This window comes from Triplophysa dalaica, chromosome 8 (assembly GCF_015846415.1).
Source record: "Triplophysa dalaica isolate WHDGS20190420 chromosome 8, ASM1584641v1, whole genome shotgun sequence".
NCBI classification, from domain to species: domain Eukaryota; kingdom Metazoa; phylum Chordata; class Actinopteri; order Cypriniformes; family Nemacheilidae; genus Triplophysa; species Triplophysa dalaica.
The window spans coordinates 23,224,531-23,246,285 of NC_079549.1; the positions used below are offsets into that span (position 1 = coordinate 23,224,531).

Here is a 21,755-nt window from a genome sequence, read left to right on the forward strand (position 1 = left end):
CTTATCGCATCCGTTTTTATGTTGATATTTTTGGGGGGATGTTGGTGTGAAATGAAACAGAATACAGTTGAAAGACTTTCACTGCATAATGAGGAAGATAAAGTGATTCTTTTTGTCATATTTACCAACTTACAGCTCTATTTATATTTATTTTTATTTTAGGTTGCTGTTGTTGTCTGGACATTTGGTGAACTGGTTTACCTAAAATTGTTTATCAGAAACCTAATGAGGAAGCAAACCAAAGTGGATCTTTGATAAATTACAAAATATGCCCTAATAAGTACACATGATTTCTTGCTTTATCTTTTGTTTGGCTTGAAATGAAACACATTACAGTTTACAGACTTCCACTGCAGTTAATGAGGCAGATAATGCGAGTATACTGATTTGTTTTGTTTTCATATTCACCGTCTCTGTTTTCTTTGGGTATGCTCATTTTAATCAAATAAAAAGTTGATCAGAAACCTACTGAAGAAGCTAACCATAGGTGGTTCCTAATACACATAATGTACTGTTATTTTTTTCTATGAAATCAATATATTGCTCTTTGGTAAACTTGGAGATCATATACATACACATTTGAGAAAAACACCTCTGGTGGCGATGTACTTTATATCCGTTAATGTCCACAGGTTTGTGTGAGCATTATGTTAATGTGTAATAGAAAATAGAATTATTCTGGTATTAAAAGTGTACAAGATGTCCTCAATGATATAGGAAAGAAACCTTGGTTTTGTTCAAAATAGAGTTCATAGACATTCCGCTTTGATGCTAATGAGCACACTTAAACCTGGACAAATGGATCTTTGATATTCATAAAATAACTTGAGTATAAATTCTGCAACACAATTTTATTTTTTCCCATTTTCTTATCACCGGTTTTCCTTTGGTCAGTTGGTTTCATTGGTTTTGTTTTGAAAATAAAGTTCACAGGCTTCAGATCCACTTTCATCATGTTAATGAGGAGGATAACACTAGTGCATCTTTGATGTTTACAAAACATGCCCTGATAACTGCTGTATCATTTTTAGATGCATCACTTTATTTTTATAATTCCTTATCACTACTAATTTTATAGTTGCGGCTTGTTGTTTGCACTCTTGATTTGATTAAACCATTCTTGTTTCTTTCATAATATTATAGATGAAATAAATTAAAAGCATTTAGCACTGAAAGTAGTTCTAGGCTCGTAATCAAAGGGCACAACTTTTAGTGCTATACAGAACCATATTTTGGTGCTTCGATGGTTCTTTGGGATGACTGAGGTGCTATATAGAACGGATGAAGAATCATACAGCGGCTTAACAGTTTCTTTATATGGAAACTGTGCTATATAGCACCTCGGTCAGCCCAAAGAACCTCTGAAGAACCACAAGAAATGGTGTTATATAAAGTGGTTCCCTGGACAACAAAACCAGTCATTTGGGTACATTTTTCAAAATTGAGATTTTTGCATAATCTGAAAACTGAATAAATAAGATTTCTACGGATGTATGAGTTGTTGGAATAGGACAATATGTGGCTGAGATACAACCATTTCAAACTCTGGAATCTGAGAGATCCAAAAATCAAAATATTGAGAAAATTGCCTTCGAAGTTGTTAATCAGAGCTACTGTGGCAGGCCATCCACTCACAAAAATAAAGTTTTTATATATTTAAGGTAGGAAATGTACAAAATATCTTCATGGAACAAGGTCTTCACTTAATATCCTTATACTTAATATCACTTAATGATTTTTGCCATTAAAGAAAAATCGATAATTGTGACCCACACAATGCATTTTTGTCTTCTACTAAAAATGTTCCCGTGCTACTTAAGACTGGTTTTGTGATCCAGGGTCACAATGTTTATGAGCCAATAACCACTTTTAGTGCTATATAGCACCATTTTGGGTGTTATTCAACTCGTTTAATCTTAATTTATATATATATATATATCTTAGTCCACACATACCGTATAAAGCAAGCACACATCATGTGCGTATTCTGTAATCTCCTTGTGTTATTCATAATAACCCGTCATAAATATGTGTTCAGTGCATGATCAATAATAGCACCGGTAAAAACATGGGGATAAAATCATGTATGGCCACATTCAACCAAAATCCTTAGATTGTATTTTTTTAAGTTATGACCTTAACTTTTTATGTATTACACATTAGTGGGATAACATCCAGGACATCATTTGAGTAAATATAAATGCTAAAGACATCATAAGCGATATATGTGTGCCCTTAGACAGTTTGTGCCACCTCAGCTGTGATGTTAAGGACAAGCTTAAGGCAATAAAAACTGACCAGAGACTTTTGATGGTGCCAAAGCCTCCTGATTAGAAGCTAACATCAGTCAATGCATGACTCAGCAACGCTTGCCGCTATTGGCTACCACTCTTTGACCTGTATTGAAGCAACAGAGACCTGCAGACATCACGTCTTCAACTGCAGCGTTGCAGAATTAATTGCATTTTAATGAACACAGATGCAACCTTACAGCTATTTGAAATAAAAAGGAAACGTACAAATGAGAAACTAAAAAGTGTCATGAACGTATAAAAGTGTTTGTTCACATCCTAAGCATAGCCTGCATTCCCATTTTGGACTCCAGTGATGCGTACGCTTGTCTTTTCTGCGTGAAGTGCTAGAGACATCATTTTAAAATCCAAACACATTGATAAAAATGCGTCCTGGTTCAGCCTGAGTGTGTTCCCTGCATTGCTGTGAAGGACCCGGTTTAAATTGCGTCCATTAAGTGAGCGTATTTTAACATGTTCAGCCACAGAAATGACACACGGCTCTTTACAGACGAAACAGCCATGGGCATCAAATGCACCAACTTCCCAATGTTAATTGTACTGCAGCTTCCCACGCATGGACCATCCACTACATAATTATGCCATCAAAAAAAAAAAAAGAGTAAAGAAAAATCTAGGGCATTAATGGAATGTCTTACACGAGCGAAAGAATAATGAAATATCACAAACAATGGAAACTGTATTTAAGAAACGCAGCAAATGGTTTGGGAAACGGATGCTAATGGTCATCTTTCAGAAACGTAATTGCTGGGTAGCATCAGGACTCTTTAAGCACATGTGCCGGTCTTGTTAAATGGCAGTTATTGTCATTTAGAGGCATTATGTTTGTTTAATACTAGGCTTTTAAAATGTGCTTTGTTAAAAAAAATCGGCCACGTTGTTAGGATATTGACGTTTTGTAATCATTGATTGAAGAAGGCACAATAACGGTATGTCCAACATCCAATATAATGGCTATACAACTTCAAGAAGTAAAAAAAAGTTAATAAATTACCTGATCTGATTGGATGTCTATGCTGTTGCCCAGGTAAGATGTAACCAGTTGTGTTTTACCAGACTTCTCGTTTAATTCTAGTTCACATAGTTAAGAAATACTAATACCCACCTTTGATATATTGTGCAATGTATAGGTCTCTCAAATACGCATCTCCTCATTAAAATGTAATTTTCCCGAAGCTCCTCAATCATCACTCCGTCATACAGAGATTCGAAACTGAGATGCAATTGGAAGGCAACACAAAAAAGCCACAAGGTTTCAAAAGCATTTGAACGATCTTTTATTGACCTTTGTCCCTATGCATACATGAAAATACATTTACGTCGAATGCAATAATGGCAATAATGTACATACACACACATAATAACATGTATGTGGTTTCAAAACGTTATACTAATAACAAATGTACATTAAGTACACAAATGTGCAAGTGTATCTAATGTACAAATACGGCATATGAAATGCATCTACATTTCATATAGACTTTTTCATATAAAAATGCACACGTACACACTTCATAATAAGTGCACACACATCCACATGCACACTACAGTTCACAAAGAGGGAAAGCGGTTTACTTCGATCGAGGGGTGAAAAAAAAAAGAGCAAAATTTGCATGTAGAGACCTCGGAGAAGACCTATACAGTCCACAATATCCCGAAACTAATCCTCAGAGGCCGAGTGTTGAGTAGGCATCGTCTCTGCCACACACATCTTTTCAACAGGTGCAGGTACTCTCGCTCGATGTACGTACAGACAGTCTTTTTGAGGTAGACTGCTCAAGTTAAAGAACAGGCCTTTTGTTGACCTTTTTTGTTCGTTTTATACATTTTTGTCTTTATTTCCTTTTATACAAATGTGTGACATTCAAAAAAGACAGAACGTAAGTACTACATGTCAATATGTAGCAATGAGGTAGAAATGGTCATAAGGAATAATGGTCAAATCAAACACGAATGAGATCGTTCTATATAGATGAAAGAAACATCTATCACAGCACTGAAAGAAGAACGTCAACAGACACAAACAGAAGGAAAAGAAAATCAAGCGGTTTTCAATTCATATCTACACCGGAGATGTGCTTTCAAACTTTTTTTTGTACTTTTTTGGATGTTCCCCTCCTCCCTCCCTCTTCTTTTCAAACGATTTGAAGAATGTTTAGGATCAATATAAGTTGAGTTTTATTGACCGGAGGGGTTGCAGAATGTCGACTCGTGTGGAAAATAATTTGGGCTTGGTTTGGAAATCAAACACGGTGAACACATCATTGTGTTACTAATGTAACTCCTGTGAGAGTTATTTTAGAAAAGTGTCTCTTTGTAGTGTCCTTGCGTACTCTTAAAACGGGATTAAAGATTGGACTTTACTGTGTGTTCACAAATATATCAAGTCTTTAATATGTGTATTTAAACTGCATATTAGGCATGAGCCCAGACTGAAAAATGAGTCAAATTTATTTTCTGTATTCATCAAATTATACCATCAATAGCAACTTATATTGAAGCTGTACCATTCCTTTAAACAATTATAAAAAGCATATTATAAAAAACAGTTTGTTCAATAGTCCAGTACGGCGGATTGTCTACAAACAGTGTAGCACAACCCTAAAAACAACATCAGAAAACAGTAACTGTTCATTTTACTTTTACAGTCAGTGTGGTTTTTTTCATCAGTGGTTTTTGGCTTCAAAATACACAGAATATAATCATTGCCAACAAAAGAGAGAACTATATTTTGCGTCAATCACTGGTTTAATCTACAAGTTCCTCCGAAAGTGTGAATGTGATGGAACGTATGGATCAACTTTACCCTTAAAGTAAAATAGTTTGGTTTACTTTGGTTTTGAGGGAGGACAAATAAGTGTGACAGGCTTAAACACCAAACGTTAAAAGTGCATTTGACAAATTGCACAATAGAAACTTTTCTTCAAAACAACATCAAACAAAAATCAAAACACTTAAAGGAACGCAAAAAGCTTTTAAGCTTTAGACACCGAAATTGTGGTCCTTTGGGTGCACGTATCACTTAACGAAAATTATGAAATAAGCGTCCCACAGCTACTGAACGGTGTATCTGGATGTGAAAAGCAAACATGTCATTAAAAAAATGCGTTGTATATACATGTAGTGGAGATCTGGAGCTTCCAACAGCTAAATAAGCACCATAAATGGTGACAAATTACACTGCAGTGGACCAAAACTTGAAAACAGAGCGTGGGTCCTGTCCAACACTTGAGACACATGATATAAAGGCAGAGGAAAGAAAGAGATTGAAAACTAGGGAACAAATCACATCACCGCCTCTCTAGTGCTAGATCAAAAGCTGACTCAAATGCTTCGAGAAGTAAACATATCGAGAAACAAACTGAAATACATTCAAAAACAAGGTTTCCTCTTACGGTTAACAATTGGATATCCCAACATACCCTATGGATTTACGTAAGCTCAACGCATTGCTGCGGTACTTCAAACCCTCAGTACTGGGTACTCGGGTAGCTTTCTACAAACCTGTAGACTTAAAGAGTCAGTTAACACAAAAATGAAAATTCTTGCATCATTTATTCACCCTCACGTCTTTCCAAACCTGTATGACTTTCTTTCGTATACAGAAGACAAAAGAAGAAATTCTGAAAACGTTGTCCCACATTGACTTCCATCGTGTAGACACTGAACCACTGAAACATCATCTAAAATATCTTCTTTTGTGTTCCACAGAAGACTTAGGATATGAGGGTGAATAAACAATGACAGAATTTTTATGTTTGTGTGAACTATCCCTTTAAGGCTTTTTCAGAGCATGTATTTGTTATTATCTGGGCGCTCCGAGCATAAGAATTGAACAGGTAGTGCGAGACAAGCGTTGTTTTTATAGAGAAAGGCAGCTTGATCTTTACGGAGACCCCAGAGCTGAACAAACCTAAAGAGGTCACGACCTCTGTTCCGGTCGCAGAGAAAGAAGTGCTAAACTGAGGTAGAACAGAACGTAGCGTAACACGTGAGCCTTCCGCTTTTTCCAAACCACACCACACAGCAGCAGGACAGTGTCCACAACCAAAAACCAAATGTACGTTACTGAGTTACGAAAAATGTGAAGATGGTCTTTCCACCTCTTTCTTTAATATAGTAGCCTCTTTGTACAATTTTGGTTCACCCCAACTCTTCCATCTATTCTGCAGAGGAGACAAACATAAAATATAGTACTTTACACGAATGTTGACGTCTACTGCATACTCAAGAGACGGTTCCAGATTAACCTTATCTACACAACAGACAGCGTCCATCTTTGACTCCGGGGATCTTTGAAGAGTCTATAAATATGCGATGCAGTCAATACAGAATTCTGCTTTCCAAACGTTAAGCAATAAAACGCAATTTAGAGAAAAGTAATACATAATGGAAGGAAAAAAAACGCCTCAAATTTTCTTTCCAACAAGCCAGAAATTTCTGGTTACATTCATAGTCATAACGCTTTCATCTTTTAACAGGCTGAGGTAAACCAAGAGATCAAGCAAATTAGAAAGCAAACCCAATGTTGTCAGCAGTATGCGGCGGTATCACATAATCGTTTTGAGGTACTGTACAAATCACAATCCCTTTCCTGAGTTTTTCAAGGAAATCAAACACAAGTGAATTCAATAAATTAGGATCCAGATTACAACATGGACCCTCTACTGCCCGTCGCGGGGTCTACAGGTGAGACGTGATTGAGGAATACTGTTGTTCTTTCGTTTGACGTGTTGAGAACAGAAAAGGAAAGAAAAGCAGAACATGTCTGTTCGAGTTTCATGTTAAAGCTCTCTATATTAGCACATGCCACCAATGTCGATGGTGAGGCAAACAAATCCGAATCGATAAAGCACCACTTCAGGCACTTCATAGCAACAGAATCTCAAAAACAGCAGAATGATATTTACATACAAAGATGTTTGTCCTCACTTACAGAGTTCCTTGGTAACGAGAGTACTGAGCCCAAAAACAGTGGTTCTCTGTCTGGATTATGTGCAAAGGGCCAGACCTTGACTTACAGTACTGCCATGCATCATTTAACTCTTTCCGACCGTCCCACAGGTACTTCTTCAGGAGTCATCTACATTTGTAAAAAACACACTTTAGAACTGCACATGTCACCCAAAGAATTGGTAATTGTACCCAGCGGGTCACCCTGTGGGTTTATCTGTCCTTACTGACTACAGCCAAACATCTTATTCCATTCAGTGTACATATCGAGTTCTTTCTGCGATATGCTGGGTTGGATCTTGCAAAACACATTCTCAAAGTCTTGGTACGACACCGGTCTCATCTGACCTGGCATCATTCCTGAAAGGTCTGCACCGGACATGCCATGGATAGGACCAACCATGGCCTCCTGGCAAAGCCGGACCACATCCAGTCCAGAAAAACCGTCTGTCCGCTGAACGAGCAGCGTAACCTCTTTGTCGCTGAGGCAGTAGTTGTGCTGTGAGAGAAGCTGGCTGATTATCTGGTGTCGTGCAGTGGCGTCCGGTAAGGGAACGAGCAACCGCTTTACAAAGTACCTTCGAAGAGACTCGTCAATCTCTTCGGGTTTGCTGGTGGAACATACCACTAGAACATGTTCCTCTGGCGAGCTTAGAACGCCGTCGAGCTGAAGGAGGAGTTCGCTTTTGATTCGGTTAACTGGACTTTCTTCGCTCAGCTGGGAAGATAAGAGCAGATCTACATCACTTATGAACACCACCGAGGGCTGCCGGCAACGTGCAACAAGAAATGATGCCTGGACAATCTTATCACCCTCTCCGAGCCATTTCGTCACCAGCGCTGAGCCGCTGAGCAGGAGAAATGCAGCGCCGAGTTGACTGGCAACACAACGGCCGAGCAGAGTCCGGCCAGTGCCCTGAGCTCCAAAGAGGAGGATGCTGCGAGGTAGAGTGGCCAGTCCGCTGAACATGTCCGGCCTCAGAATAGGCCACAGGACTTCATCTTTGATGGTGGCTTTTGCCATCTCCAGACCAGCAATATCACTCCAGTCCACAGGAGGACTTTGCTGCAGAATCTCAGTGGTGACCATCTCCACCAAACTGGCATCGCTGTTTTTTAACTGTTCCTCAGCAGGGTGGCTGGATGAAGTCGCCGTCCCAATGGAATGAGAGAGATGATGTCTGTTGTCATCGCCATGGTCACTCAAGACGGGGGAACCGAACTTCCCGAACGAAGAGCCCAAGGAACCTTTAGAGGATCCGTAAGAAGGAGGGGTAAGCGCCCTGCCAGATTGGACGCTGAACTTCCGCTGTTGATCTGGAGGCATCGACTGCTTCGTGGGCTTAAAGGCCAAAGTTGATGCGTCAGCATTCCTGTCAAATCCATTCCCTCTGGTTGAATCGACAAGACTGTTGTCTGGCATTCTGTACATGGGGCTTTGAGCGGAACGCTGCTGGCTGTAGTTGAAACTTCCATAACTGGAGTCGATATCCCCCTGGCCCGTCATGTAAAAGGCCTTTCTTTTCAGCGTGTTGGCTGAGCTGCCATTCAAAGGTGTCGGTGCAATTGGAGCATGGTTATGGGACTGGTAGGAGTAACCGGGAAGGGTGGAAGGGGGTAGAGGAGTGGGGGCAGCAATGCCTGAGGGCAGGTAAGCTGAGGGGGGGTGCGCTCCTCCTGGGCTGTAGCCCGGGGCGACAGCAGTCTGTGGGGGATAGCCTGCTGGAGGGTAGTTATAACTGGAGAGACTCGGAGAACTTGCGTTGTAGCTGGGCACCAGGGTTGGAGGAGGGGGCGGAGGCTGAAGGAGCCCAGCGCTGTGCAAAGGTGAGGGGTGTGGGGACGGCAGAGCCGGTGTGCTTTGCCCGGCGCTGTAAGTGGAATGCAAGTACGAGCCATTGTAACTGCTAGCGAATTCCTGAGATGGGATGCCCGAGTGGTTTCCGCAGTTACTGCTGGAGTAGCTGGGCTCGCTCAGGCTGCTCGCCACCCCTGTGGAGCTGCCGACACTCACTGTCACGTCTGGCGGAGGCAGGCTGCCCGTCAATCCAGTCTTACTTGCAGATAACACATCTGCAGCGCAGTTCATTGAGTAGATTCCCTCCTGCCATGGATCGCTTTCTGATTTGCGTCCGTTCAAGAGTCCTGGGGCGCTTTCGGAGTACGTGCACAGGAGCGCCCGCTCACCGGGACCCTCCAGGATGCCAGAATATTTCTCTGCGTACTTCTTCAGAAGGTTGGAGGCTGTCAAGGCTGATATGTCATCATTGGCCCAAGCGTACTGGTAGGTCCGCTGCAGGTGTCCGCGGTACGCTTCAGCTTTGTGTGCGGGGGAACGTGTGGTGGACGAGATGTCAAAATGTTGCTCCGCCCACTGCGCGTGCTCTGGGGTCCACTGCATCTTTAAGCCTGAAGAACAACAAACACAAAATCAAGGATGTCAGATCACCAATAAAAGGGACACGTGGGAGATTGATACAAGCAAGCTAATTATCTTTGTGCATATAAGACAAAACACGTTGAATATGAGTGTTGCTTTTCAAGTAAATTTGTCTTGTTTTCCAGTTGAAATATCTACAAGTTTTAAACGGCCTGCTGTTACAAATCCGCAGAATGTCTCGTCAGCATTTGTTTGGAAACATTTTAAGTGAACCGAGCAAAAAAAGTGCAAGCAACCGTTTGTAAATCATCTGAAACGGATTTAAAAAAAATCTTTCGCACTACATCCGGCTATCGATGACCAGGTTTAAAAAGATTCTTCAATGATCTTTAAAGCAATTGACATGGAAAAGAAAGCAAATAAACAGCAGCGGCAACCCCAACAACAGCAGCCAAATATTACTTTCCATTTTCGTTCTTCCAGCTCGCCAAGAGTCCCGGCTTCATATCGCCGGTTCTGCTGACAGTTGCTATCGCAGAAACGCTGCAGATTCGGGCCTCCAACACCTGGTTAGCGCAGTATAATGCACCCTGCACACAGCCGAGTGACACAGACATCGCAGGTCACTCTATAATCCAACTCTCATCTAAAGCAGTCCCAGACAGTTTCAAATCTGCTTGGAGGAGTGCAGCAAAGCAATCTCCCAGGCAGCGCTCCGCTGCTTTCATCACACAAACCCACAGCACGGCATGAATTACAACAGCTTTCTGTCTGCCGCCCGCCTCCCGGAGCAAGGGGCGCTGGCAGAGGGGGGAAAAAACCTTCCTGCATCCCTCTCGATCGCTCTAATGCTCTTCTTTCTCTCTCTTCTTTTACTTTGACGCTCTAGGTTCTGTCTCGCTGTCTTTTCTCTCCGCAGCCGCTGTCTTTTATTGCCTCCGGGGCTCAAAAGCCACCATCAAGTTTAATCCCAAACTCCATCTGCAAACACAAGCAGTCGCGCATGCTGTCATCTTCGACGCAGCATGGGATTATCAAAGAGACATTTACTCCAGAGCCGTCGGGATGACGGGGGTGGTCTCGCTTGCACGCGTGCTGCCGTCTGAAGATGGACTTCTGATGACAACGGCACTCGGCCGCAGTGCTATTGTACTCAAACAGGCACACCTACCGCTTATCTGAGTTTACGGGCCTGAGCGCTCACGGGCGCTATTCATCTCACAAAGAAGCGATCGCGGGAAACGGAGGTGTTTACGAGCTCTCGGCCACAATACCCTGATCTCTCTATCCAATAATGTTAGCCACAAACTGAACGGCAACGAGCGAGCGTTTAAAAACACAATCTCTCAGGGCGCTAAACACATATAATCACCCCCTGCGGTATGGGCATCATGAATTAAATATAAACCCGTTAAACCCTTAATAAACAATTAAACAGTTCACACTTTGCTTTCAACGTGTTGCGTTTAAGGCCGTGTGATATAAAAAATATAAATTTGACCAAAGATTCAAAACAAGCAGCCTGTTACTAATTAAAATGAAAATACTTTAAGTATTTTCTCAAAATGAGAAAAAGAGAATAGTGAAAAAAGTAGGAATGTAACAATTTGACACAATACACAATACTGGGTTCACCGCACAGTGTCACAAGATTTGGAATATTAAAAAAAAATTCTAATTCATAAATAAAATTGTTGATTTAAACAATTAACTGAACCTTCTGTATGAAAATGAATAAAAACCGAATAGGTCACTGAAACATAAAACTGAATTTAAACATAAAAATAAGAACAATCTCAGAAACTCAAAAAAAATCACATTTTTCAATATACTATTAAACTTCTGTACAGAAGTGAATGCAGTGGAGCAAAATCGTTTTAATAAATGTCATTTAATATTGCCAGGATATTTGCAAATCTATGGTGACTTTGACGCATCATCCAGTCCTAGCTGTATTTATTATGAGGAATATCCAAAAACTGCAATCTAGTCACAATTTATTTTTGTTCCCTCCAGCTCAAAAAATAAATCTCTCTCAACAGCATCACTTTTGTGTGTTTATCAGAGCAATTCCACCACAATTGAAGATAGGCATGTGGTTTTCCCTCACACGAGTCCCTCAGTAGCCTGGCCAGACAACACGTGAACACACACACACACACGGACACACAGACATGAGCACAGACACACACACACACACACTCACACACAGAGCTAATTAGCAGGATGATGCTGAGCTAATTGTGCTAATTTACAAGGTTTTAGTCAAAGGGATGGCTGCTTTGGCTGGCGAAGCTGTCAGGCCGGCGAGTTAATGACTAAGAAAGTCTGAAGACAAAGGAAGCGGGAGAGAACATGGCACATATGCCAGTAAAGCCCATTAATAAGCGCAGGGATAAAACCGGCATCGCTAAAGCTAGACGCACAACACTTTTAACACTATAATCAACTGATCACGACATAAATGTCTAAGAATTAAAACAAACACACTGAATTATCTTACTCGACCGTATTCTGCTGTACGATTATCTGGGATAATTTCCACAACTTCCTTCATTCGGTCGACATTCATTTATGAGTGCAAAGATACTGTGTGTGAAATATGAAAAATACTGTGAGACCTTATCAACACTCATTAACTAAAACACCATCAGAATAAAAACTCACTTTCAACGTTTCACAGAATGCTTTCCTGCTTTTGGCTGCTAGAGAGAGAACCACTACAAAAGTTTTGTTTGCACTTTTGAAAATGTATCGCTGCAGTTTTTTTATATTTTGCATACGAGTGGGTGGTCCAGAAAGTGATGTTCCTTCTGATTGGTAAATCTATGTCAATCAATTTTATGTTCAGTCATTCGTGCAATTCCAAATGTTGCTTAAAGGGAATATGAATTTGTTTTCTTTGCAGTATTTGAGATCTTAAAAAAACAGAGCATCTTTCCTGTTATTTTCAACGGCATATCCAGTTTTTCTCCATTTTCTGCAAATAAAAACTATATTGAAGTTTGAAATTTGGGAGAAATGTTGTTAGTAGTTCAGAGAATAAACCTAAACACATACCATAAAAAGTAAACTCAGGAAAACTGAAAATGGTCTTTTAAAAAAGCAATCTTATTTTTTTCCGTGGCTGTTTATTCAAGCAAAAAGAGAATAAAAGAGAAAGTAAAAAACAGCAGAGACGAAAAATAAACACACCCAAAATGTTTATTTGTATTCAATTAAAACAGTTTTTGTGGTCTCATCATACATATTTTCCCCTGAACTCTGTTTATAGCGTGCATGTTGATTTATTTCATGAGCGAAATACAAGAGATACTGCCATCATCAAAACGCAACCTTTTCATTCTTCATGGACATGAGCTGTGTGGCTTTGGGAATATTACCTTGGGAATTCAGAGGTTCTCTCTGTGCCTCTGTACATCCACTTGTTAATCCATTTATTCCTCCGCTTTCATGTTCCACTTTCAAATATATATTTATTTATATATACGTGGCTCCTCTCAAAGGCAGTTCTTTGTGAGGAATGTGGATGTTAACTTGCTCTACAACAAAGTAAGACATTTCAAGAGGTTGAAATCCTCCGAAGCCCCACCGAGAGATTTTCAAACAATGCTCTCGTCTCGCAGTCTGATGGGTTTTACCAAGCGCGCGGCGCTTGAACAAAAGAGCAAAATTCACTTTCCGTCACCATTACCGAACCATTACAAAAATTAAACCTTCCTTACGCAGATCAAAGTGTTATGACACAAAGATGTTGTTGTTTTTTACGGGGAATTGGCTCTGAATTACAGTATCCTCCTCATGTACAGTACGTGCCGATATTTGTGAATTGCTTTGTAATTTTTATTTGATATGCTCGCTTTAACCCTTCAGATAAACCCGTCACCCCACAGCGTATTTAAGCATAAAACGGCTGCTCCGCACGACGAAAGACATTCCAGAAAAATAATTGAGTCTAAGAGCGAAGAGAACCACGGAGGTGGAACGCGAGAGGGAGAATGAAAGAGGATGGGAAGATGAATCATGTCCGAATCAACAGTTTTCCAGCTCCACGCTGTGTTCGAGCTACGGTTAGCACTGCCACACACATAAATAACACAAAAGGACATCCTTATCACTGTTACAGGTATAAAAATGTCACTCGGGACTCTCTAATCTGTCATCAGTGGATTCGGCGACTCTTGGAGAACACGACGGCTACAACATTGATCAGGCCGATCTACAGTAATGTCATAGTTCCTGCTTGAGTTTTTGTTTTTATTTAATTGTTTACAGAGTTTTACATTAAAGCAAAATGAAAGATGTCGTGTTTTACGTTCTTACAATGATTTTATTATATATTAAGGACACTTTTCCTCATGTTCACACGATACATGTAAATACAAGAGCATTCGCCTGTCGTTCATTCTTGCTGAATCGATCCAGCACTGTCTCAAGCGATCAAAAAACAAATGGCGTTTCCTGAACTCTGCGGTTAGTTTCGTTATAAATGTCTCATAAATCAAATCGTTCGGCATTGGGCTCAAGAAATCCGTCACAGCAATCAGTGTCCGAAATAGCCCCCTATACTGTAATATAGCGCTATTTGAGGGGACATCCATTTTTAGTGGTGTCCCAATTCATAATGGACATTATTGAGTGCACTCTTTCAATCCCATGATGCATCAAAATAACGAGTGTACAACCGATGTATACACACGGCTAGCTGATAGCCATCTTTCGTGATGCTCGCGGTGAATGACTTCCTGCTTCGCGGTAGAATATGGCGCCCGCAGCGTTAAGTAGTCTTAAGTAGCGCGGGAACAATTTTAGTTAAAGCGAAACATACATTGTATGGGTCAAAATGATCAATTTTTATTTTATGGCAAAAATCATTAGGATATTAAGTAAAGATCATGTTCAATGAAGATATTTTGTAAATGTCCTACCCTGAATATATCAATACTTTATTTTTCAGAGTGGACGGCCTGCTACAGTGCCCCTGATTAACAACTTCAAAGGCAATTTTCTCAATATTTAGATTTTTTTGCCCCCTCAGATTCAAGAGTTTTAAACAGCTGCATCTACGCCAGATATTGTCCTATTCTAACAACTCATACATAAAAAGAAAGCTTATTTATTCAGCTTTCATTTGATGTAAAATTATAAATTTTGGAAAATTGACCCAAAAGATTGGTTACGGCGTCACGTATAACATTTAAAGATTAAAAAAGAGGTTTGCACATGTCATGTAAACATAAATCCACTTTTTACAAGCGATTACCAAACTATTTGAGTGTATCTTTGTTGTCTATCAGAGCCGTAATAAGAGTGGCTGTATTATTAACTGTGTTTATATTAAAGAGAGACGGCCGAAGGACTCCAGAGCTCAATTTCCCTGATTGACTTCTCACAAACCCCCTTTGTTTAATTTACCACAGTCGGCTGCTCTACTTTACGCCTGGAAAATCTTAGATTACGCTAGAATACACTGTCGTCCATTTGGCCGACATGCCAAACAAAAGCAGGCAGGACTGAGTGATCGCCAGCCGGACTTCATTAGACGAGAGATTCTGAAAGTTCATCGACTGAGATGACGCTAATGCGCTTGATTGCAACATCTGAAAAACAAAACCACTTGAGTTTTACAATAAAGACGAACTTCACTCAAACAAAAACAAAGCCACATAACGACAAAACACACCATAATTTATAAAGGTAATAATGGTCGATTTTATGATGAAAGATACCATAGGTCCTCATTACAAACTATAACATCTCCAACAAACCTGACAGTAATTACTGATCATCTCTGCTCATCTAATGGATCTGTTAGTACTGACAGTGATCAACACGCCGAGGTTGGGTGGGGAGGCTGAGCGAGAGAGAGAGAGAGAGAGAGAGAGAGAGAGATACACTGCGGTGTGTAATTTCAGACACTGTGATCATGGCCAATGAGACAGAGAAGCTGACCTTTTTCGGATCTATTAATCTGGCTAGCCTTGGCCGATTTTAAGCAAACAGCGGCTCGCTGGCGCTGTCTGTCCAATTTCCCAGTGCGTAAATTGGACAGCCGCTCGCACCATTCTCAATTCATTACTGTGTTGCTGAAAGGAAGCTACGAGGTGGATTTTTTCGGGTGCGTGTCCTATGTGTGTGTATACTCTGGGGATGTGGATTTTGGCCATTTCGGACGCTCAAGCGCTCAACAGATACATCTGTAAGAACACAAGTACTGGTTAGGACGTTTGCGCTGTTTCAACTTTCTTTGTAAATAGGAGTCATTTGAGAATCAAAAAAAACTTTAAGACATTAAGATGTTTAGGAAAAAAACTGGATGTTTAAAGCAATATAAAATAAGATTTCCAGCGGGTAAAAAAATAAACCTACAGCAATAGTTCCCCCAAAAATGTCATTTCAAACCTGAATGAGTTAGTTTCTTCTGCAAAACACAAAAGAAGATATTTCAAAGAACACTGATAACCAAACAACTCTTTTGTGTTCTGCAAATGAAAGAAAGACAATCTTGTTTTGAATGACATAAGGGGAAAGAAATGTTTTGTGGTAAACTATCCCTTTAAATTACACGCACACACACATGTCAGGTTTACTCTCCGTGGGGACATTCCATAGGCGTAAGTTTTTTATTAAGTACAAACTGTATCATTTATCCCCTAACACTACCCCTAAACCTAAAGATCATAGAAATCTTTTTAAATAATCTTTAAATAATGTTCTATACAGTTTATGAGCTTGACACAAGTACCCATGTGTTGGTGTGCATTTAGGTTTAGGTCCCCACCGGGATATAAAAACATGTCCACATACACACATATGAAAACAATGTTTTACATATACAGTATATGCACTACTCCCTTTTACAGGATACCTCCTAAAATGCCATCACAATCTAAAAAAAAAAGACTTCTGAATAACACAAAAAGTCAAGCAGTTATGATCTTCATCTTTGATCAGTCACTATCGAGTCACAATCACAAGCAGTCCTAGCATCAACATTCAATCTCTATCCAGATTCCTGCACATAAAAGGGCCTTTTTCTCTCTCTGGTGGGAGGATGGATGCAGACGCCCTAGGAGGAAGCTGTCATAATTGAAACGTGGCCTAATCAGACTCATTACCACTTTGGGCAATTTGCACCACCAAAGACGCTTATTAGGTAACGGTGTTTAATAAAACGCTCTTTAGAAAGCTAACAGTAATGAGCTCTTTAAAGTCGGCTCACGGTGTGATTATGCCAGTGGAAGTGTTTAGCGCGCGTGCTGCTACATTTACTCTTGTGCAATGTCATAATTAAGCCATGCAACCTGTTTTCACCGCCTCACAATGGACGCGGCTACGGTCCGTAAAACCGGGAAAATATTTATAATTACTGATCATTACAGCCCGGGGATTTTTATCTGTGGATGTAAACACAATTATGAGAGCCTCTTGCTTTCATGTGCCTGCGACGGAGCACTCCATATGACAAGCACGCAAATAGCGCGGACAGACATTAATTACATTTATAAATACAAACAAGCCTGTGTGTTTGCTTCGACGCGCTACAGATCTCGCTCCTTTCGTTCAGTCGAAGTGAAGCCGGGATGTGACTCTAATTCAATCTCGGTCAGAATTCATTACGCACGATTCATCTTAAATATTAACTTAAATGGTCATTTGAAAATCCATGTCATACTGGTTTAAAAGCTACAGGAGACCAGAGGTCGTCGTTTAGCCCCTAATTTACTTAGTCAAGGTTTTTGACTGCCAGCAATTTTCCTGATAGCTCGTGATGATGCTGGACAAGCACGTCATGTAAGTTTCTCTTTATTTTGTATTAGCGATAGCCACTTATTCAGAGTTTTATCTGACGATTAAATAATTTTTTTTAATTTCAAAAATGTTTCACAAATTCATTTAATTTTGCCGTTCTCTTTTTTTGTTAGACAGGATATTTTGGCCCTCTTCATCTGCTGTTTTTACACTATCGGCGATAGCTGAATTTTATTGACCGATACCGATTATATGCCGATACATGGATGCATCTCTACTTCTTATTTTATTTGTCTTTCCACCACGTCTGTCTTATTTAGTGAAAACTCACCAGATATTCCTTTTGGTTGTAATCTACAATTAAAGCTACAATACACAACGTTTTTATCAAATATAAACAAAAATGATAAATATGTAAAGAAAAGTACTTAAAGTAACTAGCAAGAGAAGGCAATATAAGGGCCAAAGTTACAGATTGTGGCTTTAAGATATGTGTTTTATAAGCAACAAGAGTATGATTTAAAGAGTAAAAATATAAATATCATTAGAAGGTCAAAAGGAATATTTCTGTAGCTGTATCGATCAACTCTGTATTTCCACAGTCATTGAATCAGAACACATCTGCACAGTCACGTTACCTGTTGGGTATTTAATCTAATCAAGCCGTCTAAACACAATTAATTCATTAATGACACTTAAACACATGTCAGAGACTAAAGTCCATCAATTAGTGCTCTGATTAATTGAGATGCGCCTTTGTTAAGAGCTGAAACATGACGGAACAATAACTGGGTCAATGACACACCACAATATCTGACATTATTCAAATATGTGCACACAAGTTGGTAAAAATGTAAACAATGTTCTCAAGTTTGGCTTGTACAATTCTTCAAAATGGTTTTAGGATTTGCCACTACGATTTTGATGTAAAGGGATAGTTCATCCAAAAATAATAAGTTTGTCATCAATTGTCGTTCAAACATGTGACACTGTGGTAGCCAAAATAAGATATTTTGAAAAATGTCTCTGTGGTTTTGTAATCATACAATGGAAGTCCACATTCTTCAAAATATCTGAAAGAAAATAGAAATACAGGTTTGGAATGACATGAGGGTGAGTAAATGAAAGAAACTTAATTGTAAAAAAGCCTCTTTATTTGGGTGGAGGCAAACCTGAGTGCTCATATGTGTGTTAATGCAGAACGTGTTTTATCTGAATGAAAGCTGTTGTGGAGTAGATACTGTCACACGAGGCCTGCACTAGGACTCAACAGCTGAAGCACAAACTCTTTTTCTTTTTGTCCGTAACACTGCTTATTTTTCATTCTCACTGACACTCGGACCTTCAGGCCTTTTGTCAGCATGTCTGTTCAAATTTTCAGACTGAACTTTCCTCTGCAGATCTCCACAGATTTGTGAATCTGACTTCAAACTCCTACTGCTGAAATGCAACAACAGACTTTAGAGAGCGTCAATACGACCACCAGAACTGCACTGCTTAAAAAAAGAAACCCCACAAAAATAGATTTCAAAATGAACGGATGACCACAGTTAATAAAAGGTTCTCTAAGCCTGAAAACCCACATTACTGCTGTAAAATCACTGTCGGGTCGCATTAGACTCTTACTGTCAAAATAGTGTGTTTAAAAATATGTATGATTAGCTTTTTGTTTGTAAACACGTGGAGGAAAGTCTACTCATGGCAGGAATATTAACAGTCTGATAGCTGAAGCCGTTACAATATTTTCAACCTCGGAGCAAAGACACTGTCATATTACGGAGGAGAAAATGTGATGAATTAAAGCCAATCGAATATAAAAAGCAGGAGCGGTTTCAAAAGCAGACAATAAAATACTGAAAGATTAGCAAAAGGACTTTTCATCATCAACCGGTATGGGTAAGAATCTAAAAAGCAAGTGCCAATTTAACTACAAAAGATGTCAATCCCAGAATGCACTGCAATAAACTAAGATAGAGGTTGAGCCAAGAATGCTGTTTAAATAAAAAATATAAATTCCAAAGAAGAAAGCATTGATTTAAAACTGACTGGAATGGACTACTAATTAATTTGGTAAATTTTTAGGGCTGTCAAGTGATTAATCGCATTCCGGAATAAAAGATTGTGTTTACATAATATATGTCTGTGTATTGTTAATATTAATTTTGTATTTATAAAAACATAAGACATAATGAATATCTATTTAAGAAAATATATAAATAATAAAATATACAATATAATGTTAACATTTATAATTTAAATTATTATTAAATGTAAATAAATACATTTCCTAAATATTTATACATGAATGTGTTTATAAATACAAAATAAATTGGCACATTAACATCTATTCTGGATGCGATTAATCGCAATTAATCGTTTGACCCTACTTTAAATTTTGTTTAACATATATTTTGCAATTTAGCAGAAGAATTTAAATGACTTATAAAAGTAAGGAAAACTATTAAAAATATATATTTGTAATTGTTTTATGATATAATACTCCCCAATAATTGTTTAGGTAACACTTTTGTTAATCTACCAAGCAGACAATTATAGGTTGATGTGACAAACTGAAAATAGCAAATTATCAACCAATGACCACATATGGGTCCATCACGGTTGGCAACATAGCTCTCATTACATTACATTTAGCTCTACATCCCACAACCTTTTAAAAAACATCATTCACACTTAAACTGTTGTAGTTGACCACAGTAAAACAAACAACCAAAAGTGATCAATCCGCCAATATGTTTGCGATTCCTGCATATGTGCAGCAGCGAAACGAAACCGTAGTGCAGAAACTGGAGGCGGATAATGTGATAATTTCTGTCTAATGTACCATCTGCTATTGTATCAATGTCAGCGTAAGCATGAAGTAGCTTCACTCTCCGTCTGTAGCCCGATGCTTTCAACGACACTCGGCACGGACACTCAAGCTTGCCAAAGCGCTCAGATCAGCTCTCCAAAAGGCCCACACAACACTGTGGCTTCTCTGACAGGAAAACAAGACGGAGAGACCCAAAACTAAGCACACCTGCCAGAGCCGGGTGTACATTTACCCTGTCTACTTAGTTGGCCTGTCAGTCATGCAGTCAATTTGTAGAGACAAAGCTGCTCTTTGTAAATCAGCGTAATATTCAGGATTTTATTCTCCGGGACGAGAGTGACAGAGCTGTAATCATTTCAATCTGGTAAACAGCGATTACGCCTCTCTAGCGTCTGTCTGCCTGTTCAACTGATACAGCGGCGTCTTTTCTGCTCCGATCTCTTGCTTCAGCAGTGCACCGCAAACATCCCATTGATTCTGAATCAGCGCCTCTGTCTCCATTAACTGCAAAAACAAACTTCTTACAAATCAGAGGCATCTAGAGAATTATTCCTTGGTGATGCAACTATAAAAAAAATGTTTTTATTATTTGTATTATTATTATTATTTAATTCGTATGTCAATGTTGTGTATTTGCTCAAATATGTCTCAAAAACAACATCTTTAAGAAAAAGCTTACCTGATAGGGTTTTAAAGGCTAGCAAATTGGTTATTTAAGTTCAGTTCAAAGCCGATATCTGTAACTCAAAGCCATCTTTCCAATGTAAAATTACAGGTTACTTCATGTTCCTATCTGTTGGGTTCAAGTCAAACGACGTCAAACTGATGTTTCCCACAAAATCGTAACCGACAGCTTAAATTACTAAACTTTAAGCTTACCGATGTAAATCGAGCTAAGGTAAACAGACTTGTTTATTTAATAACTGTTTCTTGTTTATACTACAGCCAAAAAAGATAAAGATTGCAGGTTTAAGATGCACATAAAACATGAATTCCTCCAATACCTCTTAAGCTTCCCAGGTTAAAGGTCTTTGCACATACAGTCCAAATTTTCATCTGCATTTTTTCATATTTGGCTCTCGTTTGTACAGTGTCTCTGATTTGTTATAAAAGGTCACTCAAAATGCTTGACGGATGCGAAAAACGCAGAAAATCAAACCCGGTCCGAATTTTTTGATGACGAACGAAAATATCAGAGTTGGTGCGTAAATGTGATTGACACAACGAGAGGTCATATTTATCTTTTAACGTGCGAAAATTTCAAAGGCAAATTTCATATTCAATGTGCAATAGGCTTAAGACTTCAAAAAGCTGGATGATATGGTTTTGCAAATTCTAGTCAAACGGTGACTGTATTGTAGATGCTCAAATATCACAGAATTCATTTATTTTAGTCACAATATAATTCCCACAGTACAATTGTGTTATTCTACGGGTTTGATGGGTTTACAATTATTCTAAAATTTGGAAAAATATAAACCGTAAACAAACAACCAGAAGGATTCAATCCGCCGATATAAAACAAAGG

The 21,755-nt window shown here is 39.2% G+C and overlaps 1 protein-coding gene across 3 annotated transcripts in view; it reads right to left on the minus strand.

Moving 5' to 3' along the window:
- Positions 1–3,640: 3,640 nt before the first annotated feature.
- Positions 3,641–21,755, minus strand: part of fign (fidgetin) — a 64,244-nt gene continuing 46,129 nt past the window's right edge. For all 3 annotated transcript variants that reach the window (XM_056755909.1, XM_056755907.1, XM_056755908.1), the window contains one exon: positions 3,641–9,674. In XM_056755909.1, coding sequence (XP_056611887.1) covers positions 7,489–9,666 — 2,178 coding nt within the window. In that variant the 5' untranslated portion in view covers positions 9,667–9,674 and the 3' untranslated portion in view covers positions 3,641–7,488. The remainder of the gene's footprint in view (positions 9,675–21,755) is intronic.